The sequence below is a fragment of the Chrysemys picta genome, chromosome 3 (assembly GCF_011386835.1).
Source record: "Chrysemys picta bellii isolate R12L10 chromosome 3, ASM1138683v2, whole genome shotgun sequence".
NCBI lineage: Eukaryota > Metazoa > Chordata > Testudines > Emydidae > Chrysemys > Chrysemys picta.
In genome coordinates, this window is record NC_088793.1 from 47,833,271 (window position 1) to 47,851,632 (window position 18,362).

The 18,362-nt window shown below is 44.9% G+C and overlaps 1 protein-coding gene across 3 annotated transcripts in view; it reads left to right on the forward strand.

Moving 5' to 3' along the window:
* Window positions 1-18,362, forward strand: part of LRRC1 (leucine rich repeat containing 1) — a 112,654-nt gene that overhangs the window by 43,102 nt on the left and 51,190 nt on the right. For all 3 annotated transcript variants that reach the window (XM_005300209.5, XM_042848810.2, XM_042848811.2), the window contains exon 3: window positions 14,149-14,227. In XM_005300209.5, the coding sequence (XP_005300266.1) occupies window positions 14,149-14,227 (79 nt within the window). The remainder of the gene's footprint in view (window positions 1-14,148; window positions 14,228-18,362) is intronic.

The following is an 18,362-nucleotide window of genomic DNA, read 5'->3' on the forward strand; positions in this document are numbered from 1 at the left end:
TGGGGACAGCAGTCACAAGGCTATTGTAGTGGGGTCGCAGTATTGCCATCCTTACTTCTGCACTTCTGCTCCTGACAGAGGCACTACCTTTAGATCTGGGCAGTGCAGACGTGGGGGTGTGTATCAGTTGGGGAGTGCAGGGCCAGCCTTACGGGTGGGCAACTGCACAGGGCCCTGTAGTTGGGGGGCGCTGTGGCCCCCCCAACCAGCTCATGGCTCCTTAGTCCCTAAGCGCAGGGCCCAGAGCAGGGAGGGGCAGGGCTGGGTGTAAGGGTGCCGGAACCTTTGTGGAAGTGAGGGGGCCACCGGTGCTGGAATCAGGGGTGGCAGGGACCATGCCCTCCACTTTTTAACATGCCCATAGTTTGGGGGCACAGAGCGAGGCATTGCTCCCCCAAACTGCAAGCCTTTGGGCAGGGACAAAGTGGCGCTGACAGAGGCTGCGCTTCGTGGTAGCATTGTCTCCGGAACTGCAAACCTTAGGCAGGCGCAGAGTGACACCCAGCTCCTTTGCCACCAAGAGAGCAAGAGAGGACCTGGCATGAGTAAGAGACGGAAGGAGGCCTCAGACTAGGCATAGCCAATCCCCAGATGCAGCTACAAGGAGGCGCCCCAGCAGTGACTAAACGCTGTTACAGAGTCATATTTGGCTAACAGTTATTCGCTTTAAATGGGGACTCTGTCTGGGTAAAGAGCTCAGAGACTGAACTTAGTAAGAAAGCGGCGTGTAACTGCCTGTTTAACTTGATGCTCTTCTGTGGAAAAGAGTGCCTTATCCAAATCTAGGGAATGAGTATCTTACATGTAGACATGTCAAAATCTGCAACACTTAGCTACAGGCAAAGTTCTCTGACTACGCAAGTTGAGCAGACCAAGTCAACTATTCAGAGACCTGAATGCTGCTCTCTACAAAGATAGACTGACCAGACTGAAGTGTTTGGCTATGGACTGCAGTTTTCATTCCAGTTTGGAAGAATTGAGGCGATGTTGGGTTTTGCAGTCAGTGCTTGATGTTTTACTAAAATCTGATGGTATTCCACCTGCGCAAAGCATGTCTCTGAACATTTTACTGCAGCATGCCACAGACAACTGAACTGAGCAGAGTACAAACAAAATAGATACACTACCCTCTATCAGTGTTGCCAGCAGCTGGTAGTCCAGAGGCAAGTGGAAGATGAACTGCACAGGGAGGGAGTTATGAAAACTGAAGCATTCTCTCTTCTCCTGTTCTCCCCTACTCCGCCACTGTCTAAATTTAAAACTGGCAGTTAGGCTTCCCAGAGGGATACAATATTGTTCCATAGATATATCTCAGAGGAGCCAAGGCAGAGCTTTAGAATCACTTCAGAAATGTTGAGTAAAACTGCCAAATATTAGCAAATATGAGCTGACAAGATTAACCAGCCAATCACAGTACTCCATTTCTGATTTGGGCTAGAAAATTGATCCAGAGACTGACTACACCTTCAGAAGTTTAAAAAAACAACAACCCATGCATTTCCAATATCTTGGTAAGTGAACAGGGAAAGGAAAGATTTGGCCGAGCTGTGGGAAACTTCAGTGTGATTGTAGGCACTAAGGCATTGCACCACTGAATGGAACAACTACTGAATACCTTTTAAAAAAATCTGAGCCTAAAAGTCTCATTTTCAAAAGTGATTTAGGGCATGTCTACAATATAAACTTTTGCTGACACTAGTTATGTTGGCATAAAGCAGCTGCAGTTAGTATATTACTTGTGCATATTCATGCATGGCTCCTTGCGTCTGTGCTGCTTGTATTGATGCACAGTGCATTATGGCTAGATATCCCAGAGTGCAAACTGGTACTGTCAAGCACATTGTTTTGGCAATGCATGGTGGGGTAGAAATGAGTCATACAGGGGTGACTGGGAGCAAGGGGTGAACTTCCCAGCGTGCAACTCTCTCCATCCCATAATGTCATCTCTATCCCATAATTTTTGCACCCTTTAAAAAAAATCCCACGAACGTGTGCGGTCCTCGCTGTCTGCCATTTCTGACAGAAGCTGGAATGGAGCTGGTGCAGCTCTGCACTATTGTCCATAAGCATTGCAAGCACAGGCTGAACGGTCCTCCAGTATTTGCAGAGCTTGTAAGAAAACCCCAATTGGCGTGGAACGTGATAATTTCGTGGAGGACAGATTGCTGTGGGACATAGAACCAATTCAAGGTGGTTGTTGGTGTTCACAGAGCAGCTATTGATGGTGGATCATGTTGGTTAAAATCTGGAATAAATGTATTTAGATCAGAGGGGCACCCTCCACATTTATACTGGTAACTGAGGTAATTTGGCCCATAGGCTGCAAATGCTGCCAGAATTTGACCTTCTATAGTGACTAGAGTGCCACTGCCAGTGTCTTAGCCATCCCTTTTGTATCTGCAAAATAGTTAGCTATTGAAAGCTGTGTGAATTGTTGTAGAGTGCTTAATAGATACTGGCAATACAGCCATTAGGTAGGCAAATGAAGCAACTAATTTGTTACTTTTAAGTGCTTTGGGGGACACGGAGCACAAGTGGTACATAAAAACACATTTTATTCTGTGTAGAAGTGAGTGGCTTAGTTTTAAGTGGTTTCCAGAACAAGGTTGTTTTCACTATATGGTGAAAACCTACTAGGGAAAAAAAAGTAAAATAGTGCTAAACTGAACATGAGATACGTAGAGGTTTTTGGTTAAAACCTTGAACGAAGTAGTGCTTGGGTTATACAATGCAGGGAATTCTGTAGTCAGACTTTTTTTCTCCCAAGGTCATTTGTACATTAAATATAGCAAGCTTGCTAAATTGTCAGCGATAAGCATAATTTCTTCTTAAACAAGGGTAATAAATTACCAGAGAGAAACCCTGCCTGGAGAAAGGTATATCCTCTTACATACATGACTGCTGAGCTTGATTTTATCTACTTGGGTGCTGGCACAACTTTCACTTGCTGTCAGCATGGCTGCATTGTCATACGTCATAGAGCTTATGAGTGCTTTATAGACTTACTATTTAGCAGTGCTTGCACATAGTCTGTGTATGCCAGAACATCTGGGGCAGCATGTGTAAATGCAGAGCATTCATCAATGTGCAGTGTTTAAAAAAAAATCCTGGATGTTTAAGCAGGATTTGAGTCTGTTATCCAGCAACAGTGAAAAGTGTCTTACCTGGCTCGCTTTAGTATTGGCACGGATGTACTGTTTAAATATCAGCTATGAAACCTAATAGTGAACAGAAATGGAAGACACTGCATAACCCACTGAAATTTAACACCGTCTCAGGGACCTCAGTATTTTATTCTGGTCGTTGTCATTTCTTCCATTATGGTTATTTCTTCTATTATAATTAACAATCTAGGATGATTCTTGATAGGTACTATGTTTCATCCTGGACCTTATTTCATATTTTCCCCTGCTCACCTATACCCTGTAACTTTCTTTAACTGTTAAATAAAAGTAGCTCAGAAATATTGTTTAAATCAACCTTCAGTGTTCAGATATTGCAGCTCGCTTGATAATCCTTTCCTGATAACTTCATTTTTCTTCATTACATGATGACAAGTGTCAGCCTTAATTGATTTTTTTATCTACTTTTATGATAGCGTGATTCAAGTGAATATCGAATTCATGTTTTTGTTGGGGTGTGTGTGGAAAAAGGTGTAGATGGAAGGAGAGAAGACACTTTATGGGCAAGCCTCCTTTTCCCTCACTTACCCAAACATCCTCAGTATTTGTTTCCAGTTATTGAAGGCATTTCTGCTTCTGTAGTGAAATCATAATCCTTGGGTTTTACATGGGTCTGAAATAGGAGAAAATGGGCCATGAGAGCATGTTCTTTTAATCTATGAATTATAAATGATCTAAACAGGCTGTCTGCGCTTCTTTATAATAGGAAACTTTGCATACTAAGAACACACACACACTTTACCCCTGTCCCTGCCAGAGGAGGGAGCGCTAAGTCCGGTGAGGCAGAAGGGGTACCTTGCCACAATGTCCTGTTTCTATATGCCTCCTCCAAAGCTATCCAGACCAGATTGAAAATAGTTCCTCCTTTCATTTTAGAGACGAGGGAAATATAGGTACTAACTGTGTTTGGGTTGCACCGAGACAGGATTCTAGGTGTTCATTAGTTTTTAAACTGTTGCGCCTATCACTGTAGCATCTGTCTTGAGATAGATATTATATAGTGGCGACAGTGTGCTTTGATGTTATACAAAGAGATATACCTATCTCCTAGAACTGGAAGGGACCCTGAAGGGTCATTGAGTCCAGCCCCCTGCCTTCACTAGCAGGACCAAGTACTGATTTTGCCCCAGATCCCTAAGTGGCCCCCTCAAGGATTAAACTCTTAACCCTGGGTTTAGCAGGCCAATGCTCAAACCACTGAGCTATCCCTGCTTTGAGGAGCTAAAATCTAATGCTAACTGAAATATAGTTCAGACATGTCAAAATAAAGCCCAGACACTCAAGGAAGTGCAGGGACAAATACAGTTGTTCTCTCCCCATCGATTGGACGACTGTCTGGTAAGGGGGCAGGAAGGAGTGAACTATGGGCAGACACATGGATCAACCAGCCTGTATGCTGGCCAGCAAAAAGGACTATGCTATAGCAAAGGGCTATGGCGAATTACTTGAACTACAACAGGCACTGTGTGGTTAACTCTGAATGCCAACTGGTGCCTTCTTTCTACCCCTGTACTGTGCCCAGTTTAGTCCTGTATGAGCAATATTCAAATGCGGGAATGAGATGAAAGCTGTCTAATTCAAAAGTCAAACTTGGAACTTATATTTTTGTGCAGGGATCGGTAGAGTCTTGCATTTCCCTTTGTACAGGGCATCTTAACGTGGCGAATTGTAAACTTGTGGGCTACAACCCCTGCCATTCCTGTGATAGGTGAATTTAACTGAAGGTGGACACAGCAGATGCTTCTTCTGTCTTGGAGAGATCCATAGACTGCAGTGGTCCCCAAACTAGTGTGTGTGTGTGTGTGTGTGTGTGGGGGGGGGGGATATGGAGGAATGTTCGGGGGGAGCATGGCGGGGCCCTGGACAGCCCCCATGGGGTGGGGGGGGGAGTGCCAGCCTGCTCACGGCCCAGCTATGGCTCCAGCCCCTGGCTCCCAGCCCGGCTGCGGCTCTGGCCCCAGCCTCAGTCCCCGTACCCCTGTCTGTGCATCCTTCACCTCTGGGAGCTGCAGCCCTTCTCCTGGTCCCAGCTCCTGACCGCAGCTCCTGGGAGTGGGAGGGCGGACGGGGACACAATGGGAAAAGTTGGGGGACCACTGATATACTGGTTAAATTCTCAACATGCTGGTAGTTCTCTTTGAGGATGCACAAAGGGTCCATGTGTCCTGCAAATCTATGAAGGTCTTTTCATACCCTGAGGAAACAGGTATCAGACCCCAGCTACAAGGCAAACAGACTTCATGTGCCCACTCTAACAGGTACAACACTAAAACCAGCATAGAGAAGACTACAGGGAGTAAAGATCCAGTGCTGACAGCAGCACTGGCACACAAAACATTGTACCAGGTGTCAGTACCAGCGCTGTCAGTGTTTTGCTTCAGGCCCAGAGCAAGGATTCCCCAAACACGGAAGCAGAGATTCTAGATTGAGCTCAGGGCCTACCCACCCATGATCGACTGCATAAGGCCTCAGGAGAGAAACACTAAGCCTCACATGACATTGAGGGCTAGTGACAAAAAACAGCCTGTGGCATAGAGAAGAAATTATCCAGTGCCAACCCTGGTATTGGTGGCACAACCTTTGGCATTGATGCCTACAGCTGAACAAAGACCACCTGATGATGTGCCCCCAGAAGAACCAGGCATGTCCTCAGTACAGTCCTGGTACAGAGAGCTCTGTAAGCCCCAGCACTGCTCTTACAGATTTACTCCTTCACTAGGGTGCATGTTCTCACCTGCTTTGAGCAGAGAATCCTCTCCTCTGAGATCTGTGGGTGACACCACTGAAAGACCACTTGGCTGACCCTACAGGGTTCAGCCATCGTCACATCAGGATTGACATTGAACTGGCCAATATCGATGAGCCAGCCACATCCATAGGACATGCCACCGTGGCCCTATTGAACGTATTGGGGGTCCAACCTCCATGTGCTTCTAAGAGCCAATGTCTACCACACTCAGGAGGAGAGAGATCACTGTTCCTAGTGGCATCCATGGTTAGCTCACTGACACCAGGGCTGGGGGAGAGGAAGGAACCAGGAAAGAGGAGACTTGGGACCAGAGCAACACCTCCACTGTACTTTGCCACCTAAGGACTTTTCATCCTTGTCGGGTGATGGAAATGGTATCCTCAGTGTTGGCTTACTTCAGGAATTCCTTATGAGAGTTGTAGAGACTCTAGAAATAGACACATCTGTCATACAAGAAAAAAACCAACCGTTGTTCAACATATTGACAACTTCTGTCCTGGTTAGGATTGCCATCCATATACATGAGGGATAGACCCATTTGCTATGGGTGGCAAAATATCAAGCCCTTCTGGCCAACTATGATTCTTTGACCTGGGTAGAGCAATGTCCTCTTTATCAAAGCTCCCACCATAGAACATGGAAAACCTCAAAGAAATAATCATAGATGACCAATTGGGGGCCAGATGGCCCATGGCTGTATTTGTGGCCACAGCGGTGACTGTGTGCGGAATTTCATGGCTTCAAGGACTGGGCATTAGCAGGGACGCATATAAGCCACAATTGAGGACCTGTCATTTGAAGGCATGGAACCATTCAGTGAGCAGACAAACAATGCCGTGTACTCCTTTAAAAAGACTCTAAGGCCACTTGGAGATCCACATCTCAGCCTTGTCTTGCAAGCCATACAGTCGTCAACCCCAGATGAGAGAGTGCCATTTTAACGCACCAGACAACCTGATTACCGTGGCCCTGTTGAACCCAGGTTTCTTCTTGGTGCCAGCCTTCCTTCTCCCCTGCATCTATGGGGCATCGGCAAATTTTGACAGGATTTTTGGGAGCCACAACAGAGCCAGCCCAGAGGGCATGATCTTTGCCCTGGGCATGATCTCTGGTAACATCAGGTGGGTGCTAGAGAGGATTGGCCATGGCTAGTCCATCCAGTTCCACTTTTAACCCTCTAGTTCCCCCCCCTTCCTTGGCCCTCTTAAGGGACATTTCTTACAAGAGACTGTTTCGAGCAGAAGTGGTCTCATTGCTTTGTTTAGGACCCATAGGGGAGGTTCCATGGGAGTTCAGGGGAAGAGGCTTCTAGTCCCAGTATTTCCCTATTATGAAGAAGAAAGGAGTCTTCGTCCTATGCTACAGCTGAAGAAACTCAACGAATACATATGCTGCCTCAGGATAGTAACTCTTGCTTCCATCCTTTCATTTCTTCAAGCTCATGACTGGTTCATGGCTCTCAATGCAGGATGTGTACTTCCCTATAATGAAGTCAACAGGAAGTACCTCTGGGTCAGTGTGACCCAACTATTGCCAATAAAGGTTATTGTCCTTCAAACTCTCAGCAACACAGTTTTCACAAGGTGCCTGGCAGTGGTCGCAGCACATTTAAGAAGAAAGGGAATCCACATTTACTCATATCTACATGAATGGCTGATCAGAGGCAGGTCCCAGGAGGAAACTGCAGCAGCTCGGCACTGTGTTCCTCTCCCTGTTCTCCCAACTAGTACTCTGGGTGAACTATAAGAAATCATGCCGTCATAGTCTTCCCAGAGGTCAAGTTCCATTTTCTCCAGTCGATGACAGACCACCTTCAGACAAATCTGTTGGCTGTGCATACATGTCTGGAGCTTCTAGGCTACATGTTGGCTTATCTGATTTCATTTGCAGCCCTTGCAGCTGAGATCTGTGTACGCCCTGTCCAAACATCACATGAACGAAAGTTATGCTTCTGTCCCAAATTCAATGAGTACTCGCTTGGTGGTTGGATGCAGAGGACATGAAAGGGGGTTCTCTTATGCCCCCTTCCTGACAACACTAGTGACAGACTCCTCAAGGACAGGATGGGGTACCCACCTAAACCATCTGCAGATGCAAATAACTTGATCTCAGGACAACTTGAAACTACATATGGAAGGCCTGGAGCTCAGTGCCATCTGGTTGGCTTGTGTAGTGGTCCTGCCTGTTTTGCAGAAATCCACTAGGCAGATCTTGACAAACAAGATGTAATAAACTGGGAAATATTTTTTTTTTTTTTTTTTATTAAATATATCTGGTGTCAGCCTCTGTTTCTTCATGATGGGTTACTTGCTATAGACTGAGATCAAAAGGGGTTGTTATTGCAACCAAGCAGGAAAGGTAAAACGGGCCTATATAAGGAGCATCCCAACAATCAAGCATAATAGCCAGGTTTAAAACTATGAAGAGGCGACTCCTTGGCCTCAACTTGTTGACATAACTGGTTTGCCAAGGCTGTGAGAGAGAGAGAGAGAGAGAGAGAGAGAGAGATCAAAGGGAACACTAAGGGCATGGCTGCCCTAGGGAGATTACAGCGGCACCGATGCAAACGCTCTATGTAGCCGCCCTAAGCTAGGGTGACCAGACAGCAAGTGTGAAAAATCCAGATGCGGGTGAGGGATAATAGGAGCCTATATAAGAAAACGACCCAAAAGTCGGGACTGTCCCTATAAAATCAGGACATCTGGTCACCCTACTCTAAGCCGATGGGAGAAAGCTCTTCCGCCAGCTTAACTACTCCAGTCCCTGTGAGCAGCAGAAGCTGTATCGTCGGGAGAAGCTCTCCCACCGACATAGCGCTGTCCCTAACAGTGCTTATGTCGGAGTAACTTTCGTTACTCATCTCTGAGCGACATAAGTTATGCTGACATAAGCTGTGATGTAGTTAGAAGGTAAATTGATTAGGACCCTGGGCCTAGGGAAAAGGAGGAGTGGGTTTGGGGGAGCCAAGGAAGGTTGCCCAGGGAGTGTTAGTTAAAGTTGACATGATACAGAGGGAACACACAGACCATGTCTGCTGCAAGCAGGATGATCTGTTTCTCTCAGAATGCCTGGGGAGCTGCAGGGGAACTTAGAAAAGCTGGCAAGGAAAAATTAAGGTGACAGTAAGATCCAAACGCATAGGACACTTACTGTTTATACCCTTTGCCCTGTGTGCTCTGCATCTTTGGGGGAATGAATATAATGCATTGTTTTTGTTATGTAGAGATGGGTTTTTTTGAGTCACTGGAATGTTTAATCAGTTTGCCGTTCACAGGTCCCCAGAGGGAAAGGGCTCACAGGTACCAAATGCAGTTGGGCCTGTGCCATTCCCACTTTTGGAAAATGGGTACTGCAGGCCAGAGATCCAGTGTATGTCACTGCTGCAAACAAAGGTGTGACTTTTTTTTTATTTAAAATCTAGCTAGTGCAGCTAAAAACGGCAGTGAAGATGCAGCTGCGTGGACTTTAAGCGCTCACCCAAAACCCTGAGTATGTACTTGTGAGCCTAGGTCGCACTAGGGTCTGTGCTGCCGTTTTTAGCCATGTTAGCTAGCTTAAAGCTAGTGTGGCTGTGTCTACATGAGCTGCAATCACACACTTGATTGCAGTGTATACATCCCTCCAGTCTGAGTGATTGGACCATGGTACTGCCCAGAGTAAGATGCAGAAAGTTAGGCCTGTCTCTTGAGTGGGAGAGGTGCACTGAAGGGGGAGACTAAAATGATTGGAAGGTGCTGTTTGCCCTGTAATTGTGACACAGCACTTCCCTGATGCACTATGTAAACAAGGAAGGAGGCTTTTGGTCATCTCCTCTCTATCAGGAAACGATCAGGATGTGGACATGGTGCCATTATTGCAGAGTAATCCCATTTGCTCTGTACCTTCTAGGAGCCAGCTGTGACCTGGAAGACTTCTTAAACGGACATGTGGTAACCAGCCTTGAGTGGTTGCTGCAGAATCCATCATGGACCTAATATTTCACCAATACTGCACTTGAAATACGCTGGACTGGCATTTGATTTGTTGAAGTCCACCTTGCAGCAGTATCGGTGTTGGTCTCTGATACAGTCATTCTCTTTTCTCATCTGATATCAGAATTCTCAAGGGCCTCCTACCTACGTACCTGCCTGCTAGAAATACTACTCCGGTGTGGCATCTCAACATTGTCCTCCTAAAGCTCATAGAACCTATTTCAAGCTGCCCTTGAATTGTTCGATTCATCATCTTACCCTCAAGACAGTTTTTCTAGTTGCTATTGCCTCCAGCTTGGAGAGTCAGCAAGCTACGAGCCCTTATGACTGGATCTCTTCGGGGCAAGGAGGTACAAAGGTAACACCTTCAGTTCCACCCTAAAGTGGTCTTGAAATTTCACCTAAATCAGTCTATTAACTTACTACTTGTCTTTCCAAAATCACATCCGATGCCAGGAGAGAAGCTGCTTACTTTGGAAGTTTCAAGAGCCTTGCTTTATTATCTTGACAGGACTGAGCATTTTAGATTATCGCCCCACTTCTGTGGCTATATCTGGCCTGTCAAAGGGCCAAGCTATGCTTTTGTAAAAGATATGCTCTAGGACTTATTTTGGTGAAGTTCTATGGCCTGAGTTGTACAGGAGGTCAGAGTAGTTGATCACAATGGTGCCCTCTGGCCTTGGAATCTGTGAACCACAGGGTGTCTCTAAGATCACACAGTGTCTTTCCATCTGTGGTCAATTAGCTTGTGAGCCTCTCTTCGAATGTCAAGTCGCACTCCACCAGGGCTCAGGCATTAACAGAAATACTAGTACAGCTTATAGCAAGATAAGTAAATAGATGCAGCTACATGAGCGGTGTCCACACTCCTGCACACACTGCTTTAAGCTACTTTGCCTTTGAAGCTGTGTTCATACTGTGCAGTGCTGTGTTGATCAAAGCATGTTGCACCGTGAGTAGGCATCTCAGGACACCAAGTGCTACTTCTAGGTGCTACACTTTCTAGGTAACTTTCACGGCAGATTGTGGAATATTTCCTGGATGCTCAAAGAATCATGAGATTACTGAGATCACAGGAATCTGAGCACTAATCTTTTAGTGCTCATTTGCCTCTCACTGACAGCAGTTTAAAAATGAAAGAAATGCAGATAAACACTTTGATCCTTTATAATCAGTATGATGATCTTGTCTTGTAGGTGTGCTTGGTGTAAGTTGGTGTGCTTTTTTTGTACAGTTGTGTGAGGAAGCAAAGGAGGTTACCAGGGAAACACTCCTACATAATCTCCTCCATTGAGCATCTAAACTTAGTTGAGCAGTGCTTCTGCAGGTGGTCTTGCTTGCTCTTACTTCAGTTCTGCACTTGAAGGTCATTCAAAATAAATGTTTTCCCACAGGCTTCACAATATAGTTGTGGGAAAGCTTATTTGCGGGGGAGGGAGGAAGTCCTGCTATACCTAAATCAGGTTTCTAGAGTTGAAACTCTAAAGTTAATGGATCAGATTGGAACACACTTTCCAAATTCATTTTTTAAACGAAATATACATTTCCCCCCCCACACACACACACGCCCCACCCCACAATAGGCTATATAGTCCTGCTGGCCAGTAAAGTCCGGGGGACTATTTGTGGAAGTAATTGTATCGGATCACTGCCTGACTACATTTCCTGTGTGGTTAGAATTGGAGGAATATATGTAACAAACTTAAACAGGGGATATGGTCTGGGAAAAATGTGAGGAGGATGGAAGGGAACTGAAATGAAAATCGATAACTGGGAAATGGCTACTACTTTTTTGAGATTTACCTTGGTTTCTTCTGACTGGAGAGAATTTAGATATAGTTCTAGTATGCTTTATGCTTGTTTTTAAATGCGTAACGTTCCTATGCAGGTTCTGGAAAAATTGAGAAAGTAGATAACTACCTTTTTGTTGTCATCGTCCTCATTGTCATTGGTTTGACCAATACGAGACTAAAACACAAAATAAATCAAAATCTGGTAGATTTAAAACATTAGATCAAACTAATTACATTGTCACTGGCAAACTCCTCTAACCAGAGCTTCCTACTTCACTGTCCCCAGTATGAGTGTTTTGCCTCTTGTGAAAGTGGCTGAACTAAGTGTTCCAAAGATGAAGCAGTGGCATCTACATTTTAAGATAAGTTTAATAGAAGTAACAAAGAATTAGGGTTACTCTAAAGATAAACATTCTGAAAGTGCTTTCTACTGTCTAGTCTATCTAAACAAGTTATAGATGAAAGGGGGACTCTTCTTCAAAAGAGGATGCTTGAAAGGAAGTGATGTATGTACAAAGGTTTAATTGCTGTTAATATTTAAACATGCTGTTTTCCTCTGTTTATCTCTATCTAAGTATTAGTATAAATTTTATTCCTTTCAAAGTAAATGATGGGATCACAAATCTGAAACTTTTAAAGCAAATACATCCGACTAGTGTGGGCATTATTCTTGTTGGAATTTGATGCAAGAACTTAAGGGTCTTTAACACAGGTTGCTCATGAAAATAGCATTGAAGCATGAAACCTGGCGGGCAACTTTTTAAAGCTCTACTCACGTACTGTACAGTATTTGAAACTTCATGTTTATGTACAAATATCTGATTATCTTCATTTATATCAAACCAGACCTCGGACGGCTCTACTCTTACCACCATTTTCACATCTGCTTAGTGAAGGTGCTACCTCTGCCAAAAGGAGAGCTTCTCCCCTAGATACTCCACCTCCTCAAGTGGCAGTAGCTGTCTACACTGGGGTTAGGTCAGTATAACTATGTCACTCAGGGGTGCGGAAAATCCACATCCCTGAGTGATGTAGTTATGCTGACATAAATTCCTAATGTAGACCAAGCCTGAGTAACAGTATTTTGCATTTATTTTGAGACCTAGATTCAAGAGAGTAGTACTAGAAGGTGGTGGTTTTCAAACTTTTTTTCTGGCAACCCAGTTGAAGAAAATTGTTGATGCCCACAACACAACAGAGCTGGGGATGAGGTGTTTGGGGTGTGGGAGGGGATCAGGGCTGGGGCAAAGGGTTGGGGTGAGGGCTGTGGGGTGGGGCCAGGAATGAGGGGTTCAGGGTGTGGGAGGGGACTCTGGGTAGGGGGTTGGGGTGTGTGTGGGGGTCAGGCCTCTGAGCTGGGGGTGCAGGCTCTGGGGTGGGGATGAGGGGATTGGGGTGCAGGAGGGGGCTCTGGGTTTGGGGAGGCTTAGGGCTGCAGCAGGGGATTGGGGCGCGGGCTTACCTTCAGCGGCTCCTGGTTAGCGGTGCAGCCAGGGTGCAGAGGCAGGCTTCCTGCCTGTCCTGGCACCGCGGACCACACTGTGCCCCGGAAGCAGCTAGCAGCAAGTCTGGCTCCTAGGTGGTGGCATGCAAGCGGCTCTGCGCGGCTCTTGCCTGCAGGCAACCCCTCTCCCCCTCCAGCTCCCATTGGTTGGTTCCCGGCCAGTGGGAGCGCGGAGCCAGTGCTCGGGACTGGAGCAGTACGCGAAGCCCCATGACCACCCCCCCCGCCTAGGAGCCAGATCTGCTGCTGGTCATTTCCAGGCCGCAGCGCAGTGTCGGAACAGGTAGGGACTAGAGTGCTGACCAGAACCGAAGTGACCCAGTCCCTTCCATTCCGTGACCCAGTTCTGGGTTGCGACCCACAGTTTGAAAACCACTGCTATAAGGTGTGAGATTTTAGTGTAGTAGGAGGGGATGGTACTGTGCCCATAAGTGTACATTTAGGCAGAGATATTTACTCTCTTCTATTCCACCCTCACACCCTGCCAACACACCCTCTAAATAAGTGCCTGTCTTAATATTGACTCAAATTGCCAAAGGGCTGGATTAGATGGATTAATTTAGAACTATGTCCTTAAAGTGGCTGAATTTGGCTTTTGCTAAACAGAGGGATTGAATTCCAGAGAATCTTCTGTCAACTGACAGACAACCATCATTAGGACAAATGAGCATTCCAGGCGCTTTGAGCAGGGCATGTGAGATAAACAGTCTCTAAAATGTCTGGGTCCCAATTAATTTTGGGCTCTGTAAATGTTAACTAACACCTTGAATTGTATTTGGAAATAATCGGTAACTTTTTTTAAAAAATAGTCTTACATTTAAAAAAAGTCACAACACAGACCAAGGTAATTTCCTTGATTTGAAATGACCAGATACAGTATGTAATGCTGTGACCATTTCCAAATAAAAGGTCTTCTAATTATTAACAGTGCATTTGTTTGTTTCTGCAGAAATTCCTGAAATTCCAGAAAGCATCTCCTTTTGCAAAGCACTACAAGTAGCAGACTTCAGTGGGAACCCACTGACCAGGTAACACTCCCCCTTATGCTAAGTGCTTTCCAGGCCAGCACTACAACCTTATTTAACTTGCTCAGTTCTTAAAGCAAATCTAGTGTGTGTCTGAGTCACGCAGGGTCTATTTTTTCCCACAGGGTGGTAGCCAGAGATCAGAGTTACAGGAACAAGTGCACTCTTCCTTTCCAGGGGGTTGATGGTTACAGGCTACTCAGAACAAATGTGAATTTAGTTAGTACTTAAGAACGCAAATCCAAATGACAAAAAGCCCAAGAATTTTTCAAGCAGGGCCAGCAGTATAAACCAGCAAAGCTATGGTGCTGTATTTTCCACTGTCATCTGTTTCTTCCAAATCTAGCCTTTGTCTATACCTGGGATTTAGCAGTCCGTGACCAGCAAACCAGTGTAGCTGCATTGGCATAGTTTGACTGCTTAACTCCAATTTTAACTCAACAGGTGCAAATAATGGCTCTCCTTGCATATGCCTGAGGCTTGCACCCGTGCCATGTCCCTATCCATTGAATTAGGGCTAATCCAACATACTTATACAGTGCCATGTGGCCAAACTGTATTCCATCTGGTGGTGGCTGCTGCTTCTCTAATATCCATATTCCCCCACTCTGTGCAATTGCATGGTTGCAGTGAAAGCAGTTCATAGTGGCAGTAGTCATCTCAAGTTGCTCCCTCCTGTCTTGGCCTAGGAAAGAGTAATAGTTGATGGTAGGTCTTCCTCTCATGTTCTGTACAGCACCAAATAAATCGTAAATGATCATTTTAATAAAGTGTCCTTTAGATGTTGCTTGATTGGCTCAGTTTGGCAGGATTCACTTGATTGCTGTGACTCTGATTCAGTCTAATGAATTAGTGTTATTTCCCCCACCCCCACCACTCCACATAGCAAAGGAGAAAAACAGGCTCTTGGGATATCAAGGTGGTTGATAGAGAAATCAAATAGGGGGCAAATGAATGATAGGGACTCTGTGCAGGAGCAGCTAGGAGAAGCGGGGCTCAGCTCAGCCTTCAAGTGCTGAGTTTCTACCAGATGCTGCAGCAGCTGCTATATCTTCCTTTAGAATCATAAAAGATTAGGCTTGGAAGAGACCTCAGGAGGTCATTTAGTCCAATTCCCTACTCAAAGCAGGACCAACACCAACCAAATCATCCTTTGCCCTAGCTGGTTACATCTAGGAAGAAGGGGGTAAAAGGAAAGCCTCTAATGCACTGTGATTGATTCTAGAGGTTTAGAAACAGGAAGGGAATCCGCATAAGTGATCTTTCCCTGATGGAACAGAGTAGCATGTTTGTCATGTAGAAAGGTCACCAATCCAACACTGCATAGACATAGGGCCTTCTGTCAGTAGCTGTCCCTCTTCTTAGCCTGGAATATTCCAGGCTAGTGTTGTCTAACATGATGGGACTATAACATAGCCTAGGCCATAGCATTCTCTAACTAAGCAATTGTTGTCGTGTCCATGCTAGCAGTAAAAGCGTTGTTAAAACGTGGATGCCACAACTGTGTTATGGCTTGTTATACTTGTGCCGTTAGGCCCTGTGGTGCTCATTCTATCAAATAATTAATTTTCTGATTTTTCTATATTTGATGTAACAATGTTTAAAAGGGTTGGATTATTCATAGGCTGAATCCTTCCCTATTTCCTAAACTGTAGAGAAAGTCCCAAGGTGTTAGAAAATAGCAAGCTTCTAGTTGCTGGGGTTTAAAATGAGCAATATACAGCACACTTCTTGATGAAGGAAAACAGTTGTATTGTATTGGGGGCGGGGAGTCACTTAAAATGATTTACTGAAAATAAATATGTACCGGTCTTTGTCTAATATACATTATATTGCATTCAAAACAACTACATGAAAAGAACTGTAAGGTTTCAAAATCCAGGGTTCAAAAGCTGGAAACTGTCACAATTAAGGTTGCTTGGTACAATTTTAATTCTGTCTCCTTGTACATATGCATTATGACAACCTTCAGTTATATCACATATTACGTTTCCACGGGACCCCTACCTCTTTCAGTGCACCAGATGGATGGTGCTCACGGAATGAGCAGCTGTTCAATATTTTGTTCTCATTGTTCAACATATGGCCCCAAGTCTTATTTACTGCACAATGTTGAAGTCCTGCTCTGAAGACAAAATTATTAACTTCCTTGTGGGCTTTAGTATGGTGACCATCACTATAGAATCTGAGTGCTTTAGATAGTTATTAATTTACCTTCACAAAATCCTGGTAAGGTGGTGGTATTATCCCTAGATTACAGAAGGCAAATGGACACCAAGGGACTAAAGTAAAAATGGTCTCCTTATCTTGGATGCCCAAATTGAGATGCCTTGGAACTGGTTTTGAGATTATTTAGCATTTTATAGCATTTCATGCGTTCCAGCACAACTCTTATTGAGGTCAGTTACAGCTATGAGTGCTCAGCACTTCTGCATATTAGATTCCAAGGTATCAAATTGGGTATGCAGAAGCTGAAGAACACACAACCAAAATGTTCACGTTTGGCCACTGAATTCCTTGCCGAGCATCACATAGGAACTCTGGCAGAGGCAGAGATAGAATGCAGTTCTCCTGGGCAATGTTCAGTTGCCTTAACCACAAGGCCACCCTCTATCTTCTTGCAATTCCCTGCCTCATTAACTACTCCCCTTCCAACTTCTGCAACAAATGAGCGAGAGGTCCTACAGACAACAGCCTCTTTCACTATACAGTACTGATTAATCCCTAGAGCACAGTTCATCCTGTGCACTGAATGAGGAAGGGAATGTGGAAAATATAGTATGTGATTATGTAATTAAAGACTGTATCCTAATGTGTACACAAAAGGGGTCGAGTTAAGGTTGCACAGGCAATCTTTTAACTTTTGAATGCTTAATTATTTGTAGCTTTCTAGGTGTAAAAAACAAACAAGCAGAGATTCAATCACATGGAACCATGTTGGCACTCACGTGGGTCATTAGCAAGGTTGCAACACTTTAGATCCATTGCACAGACTTGGGAATCTTGGGTTTCAATCTGGATTTTGGTGGAGAGTGTGCTCTAGTGGTCACACATCTTTCTGCCCTGTCTCCTTCTGTCTAGCCAGTCCTGGTCTACTCCTTCATCCCCTCTCAGGTCAGATTCTTGTCCGCTCTGCATTCAAGTCAAGTGGCTTCTTCCATAGTACAGCTTGGGATCCAGCAAGCAGGAGCATTGAGAGAACAGGAAAAAGTTTCATTGCATTTCTGGTCTGATGCCATAACAGCATAGCAGGCTGGAGCAGCAATTACAGGGAAAGTTCTGCTCAGCTCCCACAGTCAGGGGCTGAGTATGCTCAGTACATATGGAATCTTTGGAGGATCTTAGAATCATAGAATATCAGGGTTGGAAGAGACCTCAAGAGGTCATCTAGTCCAACACCCTGCTCAAAGCAGGAACAACCCCAACTAAATCAGGATTTAACTGCCAAACTTAACAATTCTCTACTGAATGTGTGTGAACTGAGATTTTGCAAATTTGGGTGTGTTTTCAAGAGCACAAAAAAAATATGTCCCTGACATAAAGGCAACCCCTGTACTGCGTTTGAAGTCCCTGCTCCTAAGCATGGGTGCTGATTCTTCTCAAGAAAACGGTTGAATGACTTGTTTAACATGGCAAAAATGTGTTTTTTTTTCCCCCCTAATCTTGTTTTTGGAAATGGCGGAACCATTTTTTCTGAAACGTTTTGAAATACTCAGCTTGAGCAATATACCTGGCATGAAAAACTTCAGTCCGAAGGGTTAGTTTGGCAAAGTTAGAAGCAACTGAAAACAGTGTCTTATAACGGAAGTGTTGGGTAACCTTATGTATAGGCAGTGTTACCAGCTCCATCTATCTAATATAGTAGCATGAACATTTGTGCAATCTGTTCACGTAGATTTGTGTATCCCAGTCATCGCCTCCTTCCATGTAGTAAATGCCAGTCAAAGATCTTTCCAACTGATGACCTTCTGCTGCTCCAATGAGTTGCCTCATTGTTGAGGCTCCTGATGAATGTCATTAAATACTCAAGCAAGAAACAATGCCTGCAGAATAGGCATTCTTGGTTCCTGTGGTGTATCCTCTACTGCAGTTGTCCCAGGGTCAGGGGCATGCACAAGGCAAGGCAAGCAGAGGCACG